Genomic DNA, 15,078 nt, shown 5'->3' on the forward strand with positions numbered 1-15,078 from the left:
AACTTCTGTAATTTGAAACACACTCAAGAACAAAAAAAAAAAAAATCCAGAGTTTTTTTAGGTTGTTTATCAAGTAGGACTTTGGTGGGGGAGATTGTTTTTAAACTCCTTCCAGGTGGTGGGTGCCAGGGCATGGAGCAGTAAGAAGAGCTGGAGGTGAAACAAAATAGGATGGAAGGTCAAGGCAGCAGGAGAGTGGGATGGGAATTTTTAGGAGGATTTTGCCTCAGCTCTAAAATAAAATAAAATAATTATAAAGATAAAATAAAAAAAATAACCATGTGAAATAATAAAGGGAAAGCTGACATGGTAATGTTCTCTAGTAAAATCAAAATCCTGGCAATAAAAGCATTAAATAATAAAAGCATTAAATAACAAAAATAGTAACAAACAAAAACACAAATATTAAAATGAAACCATTAAACAATAAAAGTAGTAACAAAGCAAAGTCAAAATAATAAAATAAACCCCCAAACTCTGTAAATACCCATGAGAATCAACTGGGGACAAGGAGTGCATGGGAGATGTCCCAGCAGCTGGCTTTGAGCCCATGACTGCAGAGCCCCATAAATGTGGGGAAAAGCAAAAAAAAACTCCAAAGCATTCCCAGAAGGGGCAGCTTTTGGGCTTGGGAACACTCAAGGCAACAACTTTACAGAGTTGCTTTGTTCAACGGCTGCATTTTGGGGTCCTGGCAGGGGAAACATCGGGTCTGGGGGACATCCTGGGGAGAAATGGGTGAAAAATTGGGAGAGTTGGTGATAAACAGGGAGATAAAGAACAAATATCCCCTTCCCAACCCTTCCCAGGTGCTCCTCAACCCCCCAAAAAAACCCCAGCACTCGCAACAAATAGTTGAAAGTTTTTATTCATATAAAACTCATATTAAGAACATAAAAGATTGCATCTGAAAACCAACAAAAACGACACCCCCCCAAAAAAAAAAACCCAAAACCAAAAGGATCTGCGATTATTTACAGCAGTATTGCACAAGTAAAGTGGCAATTACCCTGTCCAAAATTCATCAGTGCAAAACACAAGGAAGGCAGGGAAATTGCAGTCAGAAATGCTACATCCGCTGGGTCCTGCGCCACGACTCGGTGACCTCACGGGGATGGCTGCTCCCAGGAGGAGTCAAAAACCTGGATTGAACAGTCCCAGGGCGTGGAGAAGCCGAGTTCCCACCGGCTTTCAGTAATGCTGAAGTCTTTGAGGTGCCTAAATCACTCCTGGGAAGTGGGGGCTCAGGCACTTGGAGCGAGAAAGGATTCAATCGTTCATCCACCCCACGATGGCTTTGGAAAGGTGATCCAACACTTACGGCAGGGAGGAGAGAGGAAAGGGGGAAACCAAATCTTCACAGGAACTTAAATAAGCAGAAAATAAATATACAACGTTTCTACAAGTTACAGCATTAAACAGTAGAGTGCATTAATTACACAGAAAATTAAAAAAAAAAAAAAAAAAAAAAAAGGCCCTACAGTATTTATACCAAGTTCAACTCTAAAAAAAGTTTAGGAAAAAAAACAGGGGTTTTTTAATAATTTTTTTTTTTAATGTATTCATAAGCTGTACAAAACTTACAGGAGAGAAAGGAGAAGGAGTACATTGCACACAGATATTTGGCTCAGATGATGAAGATACGGTGCCCTACTCTAATAAATATTTGGGTATTTACAGTTGGGGAAAAAGAGGAGAAGCAGGACCGGGAATAAATCTGGTTTCCCCACATCCAAGGAAAACTCTTCATCACGTCCTTCTGGTGCAACACAGAGCACAGGTTATGCTTAAAACAGCCCATGACTAAATGGGCATAATCCCTATTTTATAACATCATTCTTCTGGTTTGAGGCTTTTTTTTTTGGGGGGGGGGGTCCCCTAAAACTGCTTTTTGGGGGTTAATTTTCCTATGCCTTTTGGTTGGGAATTCCTCCTGTGGAGAAGCCCCTGGGAGACTTTGCCAATCCTTGGAATTTTTTTTCCCCCTTAAAACGAACCTGTCTTCTGTCTCCATGGGAGGAGGGGGTAAAGTGCTCGGTGATTCTTTGGTGTATTCCAAGGGACACATTCCAGGATTCCATAAGGCTGGGAGACCCCAAAGCACCATTTCATCCACCAGCAACGATGAAACTCAACTGGGAGAAAAGTCTCACCCCCCTTCTCTGCTGCTGAATTTTACTTATTTAATTTTATCAACAGCCATGGAATTCCACGTAGGTTCCCGTGGGAAATCATGAGCCTAAGCCAGAGCCAAATCCCATGGGATGAGGAGCAGGATCTGCCCCAGCCCAGCTCACCAGTTATTGAACCTCTCGCCCCCCACCAGTGCAAAGGTTCCCCCCCACACTCTCTCCAAAAAAACCCTTCCTAAAACATTCCCTGCTCCTGCAACCGATGCCCACCTTAAAGAAAAAAAAAAAAAAGGGAATAAACTTGGCAATGAAGGTTAAAACTCACCCCGTGCCCCTCCAGGAGCACAGGGGGAGGCCCTGCTGCGACACCACAGCACAGCCAGGGCAGGGAGGCCCCGCTGCAGCCCATCCATCCCTGACACCAACCCTCACCCATGGCACTCAGCAGCTGCTCCCTGTGGTCAGAACCACTCCGGGGGACTTGGGAATTGGGTTTTCCTTCTTTTTTTTTTTTTTTTTTTCCTTTCCTACGGTGCTGGTGGAACCGGTGAAAGCAGAAACAACTGCGCGGCGCCGGGACATGGGTTGGGACCCCCCGCCAGAGGGAAGGGGCACGAGGGGGGTGCTTGTGCATAGATAGGGGGTGGCTGCAGCAGCAGCTCCCCCAAAAACATCCGAGGTGAAGGGGATACAAAGAACATACACACACACACACACCTGTGTCTTGCACCGCGCCCTCGGAGTGTCCGGGCGGAATGGGACGTTCCCTGCCGGGCACGGGGCAGGCCGTGGGGACAGACAAGTCCTGCAGCAGATCCGTGCTAGGCTGGCTCCTTTCCAGCTGCCTCCGGGGGCTTCACGGCGCGCCCGCTCATCCCTCTGTCCCCACACGCAGAGAGGATCCCAGGAAAACACAGTCCAGCGCCTTGGGAACCCTCCTGCTCTGAGAGCAACTCGCACTCCAGCGGCCGCCGTGGTGTCCTGGGAGCTGCTCCTCCTGCCTCCGGGATGTTTTATTGCTGAATTCCTCAGTATGTGTGTCCCCCCCTTCTATATATTATATTTTACACTACAGAAGCGTTTTCACACGTTTTATAGAAAGACTTTCTCTAAAAAAAAAAGGCAACCTGGTGGATCGGGGTTTGTGTTTGGTTGGTTGTGATGGTTTGGACCCTGGAGTTCGACAGCGAAGTCTTTGAAATTCAGAGTGTATAAAAAAATCAGAGATATAAAAACGACCAAAAAAAAAAAATCATTAAAAAATCATCAGTCAGCAGGAAATAGGCGATTTGCATGATGCAAATGAAGGTGGACCTGGGGTAGCATTAGGTATTTACAGGTAAAAGAAGTGCTGATTGAAAGCCCTCTGCCCTTCTCCCAGCCTTTTTGGTGGGCAAATGCCCCGGAGGCAAAGGGACAGGGGAGGAATCTGAGTCTCTCGCCCATCAGCTGGCTCAGGTTTCCCAGAGGATTCCAGGAAGGGATGACAACAAATTATTCCACGTTTTCACTGAGACTCTTTTTGAAAAAAAAAAAAAAAAAAAAAAGATTTAAAAAAAAAAAAAGGAATAAAAGTTGAAACACTAAGTAAACACCACTCTGGGATAAAACACTGCACCGGAGCCCGGCAGGTCGGCGTGGGATGAACAGCCTCGTCCTGCCACGTGTCCTGGGGGAGAAGCAGGGTGGGAGCCCCACATCCGTCCGTCTGTCTGGCCTTCCTAGCCTTTCCCAGCGAGGAAACAGGTCCTGGAGCCTCGGGGGGCGCCGGGCGCTCACTGCAGCCTCCAGATGAGGCGGATGATGTAACGCAGCAGGCGCAGGATGACGACCTGGGGGTTTCCCAGCTGGTGATCCAAGAAACCCTGAAACGGAGAGGGGGGATAAAAAAAAAAGAACAAAAAAAGGAAAGAAAAAACAAACAAACCAATGAGTCTGAGTTCCAGCACGAAGGCCCTGTGTTATAAACACCTGGATGATATTCCAGAGGCAAACGTTCAAGTGTTTAGCAAAGAACCAGGATAAACCCAGTGACCTTTCATGTTTTAACCCTTCTGCCTCTGACCAAAGGGTCAAAGCTGCCCTCTCCCAACCACGTTGGCCATAAAGGTGGATTTTGAGGGGTGTCACATGCTTGTGGGCCCAGGAGTCATGCAACACTGCCGGCAGGTTTGAAACATCCCAAGGGAGCCCTGTTAGGATATTCAGGTAGGGTTAAAACAACGGGGTAGAGGAAAAAATATTCTAAATGAAATGAAAATCCCCCTCAAAAGGGAGAAAAGCAGGTCCAGGTCCTCCTCCACCAGCCCAAGGCTAAGCCCACCACACTACCCAACCCTCAATATGATGGAGAGCAAGGAGGAAAAAAAAAAAAAGACAAAAACCCCATCAGGCTTAAATAGTAGAATAGAAATGCCAGAATTAGGTTCTGTTGAATAAAGAGGTAGAGGAATAATTAGGAAGTTGAAACAGTGCATTCAGAGTGGACATCCTTCATGAATCCTTCATCCTTCTGAATCCTCCAGAATTCCTTCATGGAAAGGATTGTTAAAGATGGGAAGGGGCTGCCCAGGGAGGTTTGGAGTCCCCAGCCCTGGAGATGTCCAAGGCAGGCCTGGCCGTGGCACTCAGTGCTCTGGGCTGGGGGACAAGGTGGGCATCGGGCACAGGGGGGATCCATGGGCTGGGAGGGCTTTTCCAACCCCAGTGATTCTGTGATTCCTCAACTTCCCAGCCCCTGCCGGCAGAAGCCCCGCTGTGGGGCAGGTCTCCGTGGCCACTGGAGCACCAGCTTTGGGAGGAGCTGCCCGATTTCCCGCTGCCTGGCCTGAAATGCTCCCGGGGGTGACGCACGGGTGGGGAACGTGACAGGGAACGCGCAGCCCCGACCCGTCCGACAGCTCCGACCTGCCCGGCCGGCGCCGCTCTGGCACAGCCCCCAGTTCCCCATTGCTAACCTCAGCCTTAAAGGGCAAAGCCCAGCCAGGCGGGGCCGGCGGGCACGAGCCGTTCCCACCTTCCTTCCCCTCCCGCCCCAGGGCTCCGGAGCGGCTGGAATGCCTCCAGGAGGAAGAGACACCTTCCCCGCGGAGCAACAGCCACGCGCCTCGGGGATGGGAATTCCACAGCCACTGCTGAAACGCTTCTGAAACCTCCCATTTTTGGGTGCACCGAGGGAGAACTGGGCAGACGCTGGTTAAGGCAGGTCCGGAGCGTTTGTGGGGTCATCCCCTGCTCATGCCATCGAGCAAGCAGGACGTGTCCTCAGCGTTCCACCTCTGCCTCCCCAGGGCATGGGGTTGGAATCTCGGGATGTGCCTGGAGCGCATTTCCAGCGGTGAGGGGGCTTGTCCCCACAGGATAACACAGGCAGGATGCTCCTGTTCCTCACAGACCGGCTCACACAAGGTGCTCCGGGGTTTGCCAAATTTAAGGCACTGCTCTGGGAGGCAGGGAGGAGATGGGAGAAGGGATGAGGGTGGCCGGGCACTGGCACAGGCTCCCCAGGGCAGTGGTCACAGCCCCGAGGCCAGCAGAGCTCAAGGAGTGTTCAGACAATGGTCTCAGGGACAGGGTGGGATTGCTGGGGTGTCCTGGGCAGGGCCAGGAGTTGGACTCATTGATCCTTGTGGATCCCTTACAACTGAGGATATTCCTTGATATGGCAGGGCTGTCCACATTCCCACCAGCTCTTCTGGATCAGCTGACTGCTACCAGGTGCCTCCAGCTTTCTGAACAGCCTGGTACCTCCTTTTGCTTGGAAAGATGTCCTTTGAATCCAAAAAGTGGCTTCTCCAGGGATCAGCCTGGAGTGTGGGGAGATCAGAAGATGGACACTCTGGATTCAGGATAAAGCACAGCTCATCAGTTTGTTGCAGGTCTGAAGAGCCAGAGTGTTTGGAAGGAGAATGGAGCAGATGGAGACGATGCAGAAAGCTGGATCCTGGCAGCTGGACCCCCCTTTTGGGGGAAAGCCAACCCTCCAGACCCTGGGAGCGGTGAGGAAACGCTGCGGGAGTGACTCAGGAGATGGGGAGGGCGGATAAGGACCCAGGCAGCTGGCATTCCGTCACCAACACTGCTCCCAAACGCGCTCCTGGCTCCTCTTCCCATGAATCCATGGACCAGGACCCACAAGCACGGGCACGCAGCCGTCGGGAACGCTCGGAGTCACCGGCGGTGAGGCTCCTCTGCAAACTCCTGTTGCTTCACCCCCCGGGCTGGGCCGGTTTGGGGCTGGGTCCCTGCTTTTTTTTTTGGCATCAGTGCATCGATTTTTGTTGCAACACTCGAAGGTGAGCCAGTTTATGGTCTTATAAACACCCGTGTTTCAAAACAGAGTCTTTGCAAGAAAAATAAGTTAATCGGACCGAGTTTCCTCTTTGCAGCTTCCACACACAGCTGCAGGGGTCTGGGAGCTGGGACTGGAATCCCACTGCATTCACGCCCTGAATGCTTCCCTGAAAGCAACAGTGCCAGACACTGACACCCCCATACTTTCCCTGTCTAACTCTTAGAAGTCTCTTCCTCGTTACCATCAGGTCCAGGCCCAACTCTACTCCCAAAATGCCCCAACACCCCCAAACTTTCCCTGTCTAACTCTTAGAAGTCTGTTCCCCGTTACCATCAGGTCCAGGCCCAAACCATCAACACCGGCCCCAAAAATCTCCTGCAAACTTCTCCCCCACAAAAGGCCCCCAGCCCCCATGTGAGGGTTATTTCTGATTGATTTAACTCCACTGCAGCCGCAGAGCCGACGAGTGGCCCCGTGCGGGCCGACACCGCCACCCGCGCAGCCCTCTCTCCATCTGAGCGCGCCCGGCGCTCACCGCAGCAGTTTCCAGAGATGATTAAGCTTTTCCCTTTCAGAGAAAACGCGCGAGAAGAAATGGAAAGTAGAGAGGGGAAAGTTACCCTTCGTGGACAATAGGAGGCATTGAACTCGTCCCCGATGCGCCGCAGCTCCTGCGCGATCCACACCTCGGGCTGCACGTCCTCCGCCACCGAGTGCCACCGGGAAGCTGCACGGGGAGAACGTGGAGAAGCGTCAGGAAGGGAGGAACAAAAGCCAGGGATAAATGCTCTGTGGAACTTCACAGCAGTCCACCCAGTCTTGCCATTTTATCGCTGCTTTTTAGTATCACCGCATCTTAACTCTACCCCCAGGTGCCAGATGTTCTGCTGCACAAATGGGGGCTTGTCGTCACAAGCCAGGATTTTATTCCTTACTATTCCTATTATTATTATGCATTTATTTATTTATTTATTTATTCATTATTATAGGTTTTCCCTAGGAGCATCTCCAAGCTTTGGTCCCCTCTTCAAACAGGGAGAAAAGCCAGGATGCCACTCTCCAGTTTCCTTCCCTCGCCAAACCTCCTCTTCCCCCTCCCTTCTCAACAGTTCTTTTTCCTTGCAGGCACAGCAGCAATTCCTTCCCTGACCTTAAAAACCCTCTGTCTGGATAGTTTCACCCAATTATCACATTTCTGGCCCCAGTCATCCCAAAGTGTCCAACGAGGAAAGGAAAAGGGCTTGTCACAAGGAGGAGAAAGGCACAGCTGGATTGGTGTGCGGAGAAACCACACTCCCAGTAAAACCAAGTAAGTGGAAAAAGAGTTAATGTATTAACTATACTGTGTGATACATAATTATTTCAGTCTCCATCTTAAGAAGTTATTAAACACATGATAAATCCCTCAAACAGCCAGGGAAAAAAAGGAGGCAGGACCAACCACATACGGTACTGGCTCCACCTCATCCCCCCCTCCTGCAAACCCAAGCGCAGGATCCCAGTAGGAATCACAGCCTTAAGGAAAATAAATAAGTAAATAAAACCAAAAATAAAAACAAAAAAAAAGGAAATAACAAAAATAAAAATAAAACAACCCCACACCACACAACCAAATAAAAAAATAATAAAAAAACCCAAACCACTGCACAAAACAAAACAGTGTTTTGGCACAGGAATCACAAGGGAACGGGAACAGCTTCAAATCTCCGAATATTCAAAGGATTAGTAAAAAAAAAAAAAAAAAAAAAATTAAATAAAAGCCTGGCTCCGACCTGACTGGAAAATGTCTTTGGGAGCCAAGGCAGCGCCGCTTGGCTCGGGGACGTGTTTTGTTTTCACGCTGTAGTAGCGCAGGAGTCGCACCCGCCGCCTGCCCGGGGACGGCCCCGCAGCGCTGCCGCTCCTCGCTGCTGAATGAAACGCGGCCCTCGCGATATTCCAGCCCTGGCTCTCCGGGAAGGCAAACAGGATTCCGGCCGGGGCGGAGCGACCATCCGAAATCCCACCGCCGTCAGCAGAGCCGGCCCCGGGCCGCCCGGCCCAGCAAGGGAAACAAAAACACGACGGCAGACGGGACAAAAAAAGATGCGAGGACACGCGAGCATCTCGGGAAAACCACGCGGGGCAGAGGTTCTGCTCCCTCTCCATCCTTTCCCCTCCCTTCTCCATCCTTCCCCCCCCCGCCCCAGCAAAGCGCCCACGAGCTCATCCGCCCGAGAGGCGAAGCCTGGGGTTGGTGGCTGAGAGCGAAATTGGGCTGAGGTTTTCAGAAAGGACTTTCTGTGGCGCTGCGTCAAAAGGGTCCAGTCATAACTGGTCCCCAAACCAGTCAGAGGAGCTTTCGGGGGCGGGAGGGGGGGGGCACAGTCATACCGCGACGCACCGAGGGCGACACGGCCGCCCCGGGGACGGGGACAAACCCAGAGGCCACCGGCACCGCCGGGTGACACGTCTCACTCCAACCCATGGGATGCTCCAGCCCGGCAGCACCGCAGTCCCGGCTTAGGAGGGCGAAAAAAACCAACCCCAAGCTGCATCTTCAACCCTGGGCTTAGTTATCCAACCCCCCTGGAGAAAACCTCCCTGAAAGGAAATGGCAGCAGCTCCACCAGAGCTCAAGGTTTTCCCCTTAAACCCACCCATTTCCACGGGGAGGGTCTCCTTAGTGGGCAACAAGAGGTTGGTGACGCTTCTCTCCCCGTGGGAAAATACACCGGGAGCAGAGCAGCACTGGGTAAGCCTGTTTACAGAGCACTCACTCCAAACACATTCCCAAAACCCACACAGATGGAAAACCCAACTGAAGGACATGATCCTCTCCCACCAAAAGCCCAGGACGCAAAACATCAGGCAAAGAGTCTCCCAATCCCCCCAAAAGGTGAGTTTCTCATCTTGGGTGATTTATGCTCCCAGCAGGGCACCCCCCAACCCTCCCAGCCTCGTCCCCAAAAAGCAGGATCATCCTTTTCCCCTGTACCTCCCCCAGCCCAACCAAATCAACTCACCCCTGCTCCTCTCCTACCCATCCCCAAAAGCATCTTCCTGGATGTGCCAAGCCAAGAACACAACCCTTCCTCCCTCCCATCCCAGAACCTCCCCTTGCTGCCTCATTTCCAAAACAAAAAAAAAAAAAAGATGGTTTTGAAGGCATCCACCACCTCCCAACACAAGGCATCCCAGCATTCCCAAGGGCTCCCTCCAACTTTTTTGTGCCCTCACCGAAAACTTTGGGGAAGGTTTTTACATGATTTAGAAGAGGGAGTTTTGGGGCACAGCACGAGCTTGCCATGCTGGAGCAGCCTTGGAGCAATTCCCTGCTGCCCACGGGAGAGGCTGGGAGCATCCGTCGCTCCTCCTCACAGGAAGTGCCTGTTTATTATTATTATTATTATTGTTATTATTATTATTATTATTAAAGGCCACTTGCTTGTGCTTCTGAGAGAAGCTCTCCACCTCGCAGCCTCTGCTCACCACAGATAAAATCAGTGCATAAAAGCACAACAAAAATATACCCTTCGCTTCCTTCCCGAGGGACTGACCCACTTCCATGCGGAAAACTTAACGGCACGCATCCGGCGGGACACTGCCAGGGCAAAGGGACTGAGGGAGAGGTGTGCAGGGCAAAGCCAGGGATATTTCTCCAGGAGAGCTGTGGGGGAAGTCCCAGCCTGGGAGCTGTGGTCCCAGATAGGGACAAAACAGCTCCACACCTACACGTTCCCAGTTTAATCGCATTTGGGAATATCCACGGGTCCCGGTTAAGCAGGGCCAAGAATTTTCCATTTGCTTATAGTTGTTTAGGATGATGCCCTTGGCAACACTAACAGAGCGCAGGCTCCACTAAAACAGCTGATGAGAATGCAGGAACTTGGGGGAAAAAAATAAAATCAGGGAAAACATCAGTTTCTTCCCGGGAAAACGAACCTGAAGCCTCTTCCTGTGAGGAACTCCAGGAGCATCCTCGCCCGGCCGTGCCAGCGTGAGGTTGTGAAACTGCATTAAGCTGTAATTACTGCAATAATGTCCCAAAATCTTTCCTTAGGGCACGTTCCAGCAAGGCCTCCGCAGCCGTAACCACAGCTCGGAGCCGGGAGGGAGCAAAAACACCGCCGACAAAAAAAGACGGTGTTTTGATCCCGGAAAGCTGGGAGTTGGTGTTTGTTGTCCCCCTGCCTTGCCCTGGTTTCACCCGGTGGAAGTTAAAAGGTTTCTCCCAGCTAAGGGGAATTAATCAGGAGAGGAGAATGCTGGACATGTGGGCAGGTTTTCCCCGCCCGAGAGGCTTTACCTGGCAAAGCCACATGTAAACACAACCCCGCTCGCCTCCACGCCGCTTCCCAGCGGGATTTGGGGTTCCATGACCCCATCACCTCCAACGCTGAGAGCCGGGAGAGAACCGGGAGCGACGCACGAGCCAGAAGCCACTTGCTTGGCCAAACAGCCTTGGAAGAGCAAGCCCGGAGTAGGAAGCTGGACTTGACTCTGTCCCCTCCTCCCCTGGCAGGGACTGACCCAGCCCGGAAAAGAATAAACATCATAGTAATCAAAACCCCGGCGCTGGACACGCGGGAGTTCCCCGGCGCAGTGTTTGCTTGGCGGGCCCGGCCAGCTCCCAAAAATCCCAGAGTGCCAGGCCAGCGTCCAGCCCACGGCCAGCTCGGGACAGCCACGCTCCCAAAATCCAGAGGGTGGGATGCGGGAGGTGCAGCTGCAGGTGTGTCACACAACCAGGAGGACCCGCAGCTTCCATCGTGCACTTACGACCCCCCTGGCACTGCGTACTCACACCTTGCACACCCCTCCTGCGCTCACACCTGTACACAACCCCCCGGCACTGTGCATCCACGTCCCTGCACACCCCTACAGGAACCTGCGTATTTCCATCATTCCAAGGAAAACCAAGCCAGGTGAGGAGCAAGAGGTGAGGGAAGCCAAGCCAGGTGAGGAGCAGGACCTCTCAGGGGCTTACAACCCCCCTTGCACAGAGTATTCACATTTCTCCTTGCACCGTGCACTCGCACCTTTGCACGCACCCATGAGAACCCGCCTCTTCCATCATTCTGAGGGAAGAGAAGCCCGGCCAGGTGAGGAGGGGAAGGGAAGGAAAGCGCGGCCAGGTGCGGAGGGAGGCAGAGGATGCGGAGCCCGGCCGCAGCCCTTACCCATGGCGCTGAGGCAGTGGCTGAGCGCCTGGCAGGGCGGGCTGGGGGTCTGCGTGGCCTTGTCGCAGCACAGGGGCCCGGGGCTGCGCTCGGCGTCGAAGGAGAAGTACCCGCTGGAGGAGCGCGGCAGCAGCGGCGACCTCCGCACGAAGATGAAGAGCGGCGAGCGGGTGGCGAAGGGGCCGGGGCTGGCGGGCGGGCCCCGCGCCGCGCCGGAGCCGTTCCCGTTCCCGCTGCCGGCCCCGGGCAGGGCGGCGGGAGCGCCGGGGCGCAGCTGCGCGCCCGGGCCCGGCCCCTCGGCCGCCGGCAGCCGCCCGCCCTCGCCGTCGCGTCGCGCCTTCACCTCGGGGGGCTGCTTGGCCATCGGGGCTGCCTGCGGGGAGCGGAGCGCGGGGAAGCGCGGTCAGCGGGGCCGGCCCGGCCCCGCCCGCCCGCCCCATTGTTCTGCCGAGCGCCCAGCCCGGCCCGGCCCCGTCCTGCCCCGGCCCGGCCGCCCCGCCCCGCCCCGCGCCCCCGGCCCCGCTCACGGTGCTGCCGCCGCTGGAGCGGCCCCGGCCGCCGCTGCGCTCGGGTGTGCGCGGGAACGAATCCTGCCCCGGCCACGGCCCCGCTCCGCCCCGTGTTTACAGCCCCAGCACCGCCCCGGCCTCCCCCGGCCCCGGCACCGCCCCGGCCACAGCACCGCCCCGACACGGGCCCGGCACCGCCCCGGCTGCGGCCCCGGCACCGCCCCGGGACCGCCCCGCAGCGCCGGCACCGCCCGCGGGGACCGCCCGGCACCCGCCGCGCTGCCAGGACACGGCACACGGGGGTGAGCACACTGCCCTGGGCACTCACACCCCGGTACACACACTTGTGTGCGCCCACAGCCTTACACACACGTGTGTGCTCACAGCCTTACACACACACGCACTATCAGCTTTACACACACACGTGCTCTCACAGCCTTGTACACACACACACGTGTGCACTCACAGCTTTGTACACGCACACCTCACACACACACACACACACACATGCACTCCCCTCACGTACCACAGGCTCACCCCTTGCATACACACTTGCTCTGCACATGCACAGCTTGCACACCCCATGCACACCACGGAGAGAAAGGACTCCATGGAGAGGAAGGACCGTGGAGAGGAGGAAGGACCATGGAGAGGAAGAGCCCAGCACAGCCTCTGCAGGGGCTGAGCGCTGCTGATGGAGCAGATGCTAGGGCCCCCCATCCCACCCAGGATTCCCCCAACACATCCGTGAGAGTCCAGGATGGTCCTACACACTGCTGGAGCATCCCTGACCGCCACCCTGGCTCTGTTCCCACCACCTTCACACTGCTCCAATGGGATGGAAAGGAAAAGGGTGTGCAGGTGTTTGAGGGGGCAAAAATAACTTGGGAAACCCATTAGGAAAACTCATTAAGTAAAAATTTGAAGGCAGGGACGGGCAGCAGAAGGGAAAGATTCAAGGGCCCCTCCAGCCAGTTTGGCGGCACTGTCACCTTTCCACAGCGTGAAAGTGAGGGAGAAGCAGGGCTGGAAATCAGGCTTGTGCCTCCTTTGCCAGTCCTCTGGCAGCGGTGCCCATAGCACGGAGCTGGCGGGGCTCTGTGAGGGATCCCTGCTTCCCTCCACTTCCCTTGGATCCAGGAGCCACTGAAGGCAGAGTGAGGGGGTCTCTCCGGAGGCACTGGGGCTGTCGGGACGTGGGGCCAGCCGGCAGATGCTGCGTATATTTTCTCCTCCTGGCTCGGTTTAGTTTCTGTGTGGGCGGCTCATGCGAGCAGAAGGTGATGGGGAACAGCCCGTCCTTCTCAACCCCCAAACTGAGCCAGCCCTTCTCGCTGGGCTCATCCTGCCCTTGGGTTTTTGGAGAGCCACCGGTATCCCCCCCTCTTCCTCTGAGTGCATTTTCCCCCCGTGAATCACAGCACCAGCCTCCTGGAACAAATCCGTTTCGACGGTGTCCTCGTTCCTGTTGTTGTGAGCCATCTCGGAGGTATTTGCACCGAAGCCACATCCCAAAGGTCATGGATTTTCAGCAGCCTGGCACTGTGCCCAGCTACGGGCATGGGGGGAAAGAAGGGGCCTTGAAACCTGCCCCTCACCGCTGCCTGGGGCTCTGCAGCATCCGCTACCCAGCTCCTTGGGGATGTTCTTTTGGAGATGCCACATCCCAGCCCTCCTCCTGCAGCACCGACAGCTGCTGGTGGCCTTTAGCAAAGCTCCCTTGCATCCACCAGCATCTCTGTTGCAGGTGGCTGTCCTGTCTCCCACATGGAAATGAGAAGGGAGAAAGGAGAGGGGAGGTGGAGAGGGATGGAGAATGGGAGTGGTGGGGATCCCATGTTGCTGCAGCTTCCTGGTTCTCACCATGGCATCTCTCAGCCCTCTCTCTGTGCTGTCACGGAATCACTTAGGTTGGAAAAGACTTCCAACATCATCGTGTCCAGCCCAATCCCAGCAGGCTGTCCCTGCCATCGGGAAGCAGGCAGGGAGGAGGATGGAGGAAAGGAGAGTGTGTCTGGCATGAAAAGCCACAGTATCACAGGAAAAACCCCCCCTAACAATCCCCCCCCCTCACCCAGCAGCTGCTCACCAAACCCATTTTGAACTGAACAACAGAGCAAACGGAAAAAAACCGGCGCCTTGTTCTCCTCCTTCTCCTCCAACCATCGTGACAAGTGGTATTTCACTCGGCGCTGGCAGATAAAATCAGGTTTAAGCCACACACCTCAAACACGAGGCTTTATCTGAGCCGGGCTTGGAGCCTGACCTTTACCACGGCGCGGTGCCGTCACCCTGGCTCACAGCCACGGGAAGGAGGGAGCTGCCACGGCCCCGGGGGCTCCCCCGAGGTGGTCCTGGAGCCAGGGGAGAAGGGAGAGGAGGGAGAGGAGGAGGTTTTCCTGAGCGGGGACAGGAGGGAGAGCAGGGGACTCAGGGATGCTCAGCGGAGCGGGACAGCACGTGTGGTACAGAGCTGGGCACAGATGTGGGGACAGCAGCCGTGGGACGTGCACCGAGCTGCCACCGGGCTCAGGCACCTGTGGGTGACATCACCAGCATCAAAAAACCCAAACCTGCCCCCCCCAGCCCCTCTCCCATTTAGAGGGAGTTACCAGGCATTGCTTTCCCTGCACTGTGGCTCGAGATCCCCTGTGTCAGGCAGGGAGCAAACCTCGGTTTCCCCATCCCAGGTGAACAGTGAGGAGCTGAGTTTAAAAAATAAAAAGACCCAGAATCAAGCCTTTGCTCCCCCATCAGGGTGTTCTGTATCCCCAGGGACTACTGTAAACAGCAAAGGTTGGCTACAGATAAAAATACATGGGCTTTGTTAAATAGATGGATATTTTTGTTAAAGAAGCACCTAAACCCTCTGTGCAGGGTGTCACTGCTTCCATCCACCTGCAAGATAATGTGGTGACAGACCAAGGGACTGAGGAATGGTCCTGTCATGACCCAAGTGGCCCCTGGAACGGTGTAACTTG

The 15,078-nt window shown here is 54.5% G+C and overlaps 1 protein-coding gene across 3 annotated transcripts; it reads right to left on the reverse strand.

Annotated features, from left to right (window-relative positions):
* Positions 1–850: 850 nt before the first annotated feature.
* BCL2L11 (BCL2 like 11) lies at positions 851–12,182 on the reverse strand. 3 transcript variants are annotated; one of them, XR_007628878.1, is made up of 5 exons: positions 12,116–12,182; positions 11,589–11,961; positions 7,047–7,153; positions 3,751–3,997; positions 851–3,650 (listed from the first exon to the last, which is right to left on the reverse strand). XR_007628878.1 is itself a non-coding variant. In XM_050314935.1 (4 exons), exons 2-4 carry the CDS (start codon positions 11,950–11,952, stop codon positions 3,908–3,910), a joined length of 561 nt encoding a protein of 186 aa, XP_050170892.1. In that variant the 5' UTR covers positions 11,953–11,961; positions 12,116–12,182; the 3' UTR covers positions 851–3,907. The 3 variants fall into 3 exon arrangements, 2 of the variants coding, with proteins under 2 accessions (XP_050170892.1, XP_050170891.1); XM_050314935.1 differs by having other exon boundaries at positions 851–3,997; XM_050314934.1 differs by lacking the exons at positions 851–3,650; positions 3,751–3,997 and having other exon boundaries at positions 5,561–7,153.
* Positions 12,183–15,078: the final 2,896 nt, after the last annotated feature.

Source organism: Myiozetetes cayanensis, unplaced genomic scaffold (genome assembly GCF_022539395.1).
Source record: "Myiozetetes cayanensis isolate MyiCay16 unplaced genomic scaffold, myiCay2020 scf2-11, whole genome shotgun sequence".
Taxonomy (NCBI): domain Eukaryota; kingdom Metazoa; phylum Chordata; class Aves; order Passeriformes; family Tyrannidae; genus Myiozetetes; species Myiozetetes cayanensis.

Excerpts from the sequence above, each read along its gene's own strand:
- BCL2L11 (XM_050314934.1), bottom strand. The coding sequence starts at position 11,952 with ATGGCCAAGCAGCCCCCCGAGGTGAAGGCGCGACGCGACGGCGAGGGC. Across the intron at positions 7,154-11,588 it reads CCACTGCCTCAGCGCCATGG|CTTCCCGGTGGCACTCGGTG; the intron begins GTAAGGGCTGCG and ends CTCCCCGTGCAG.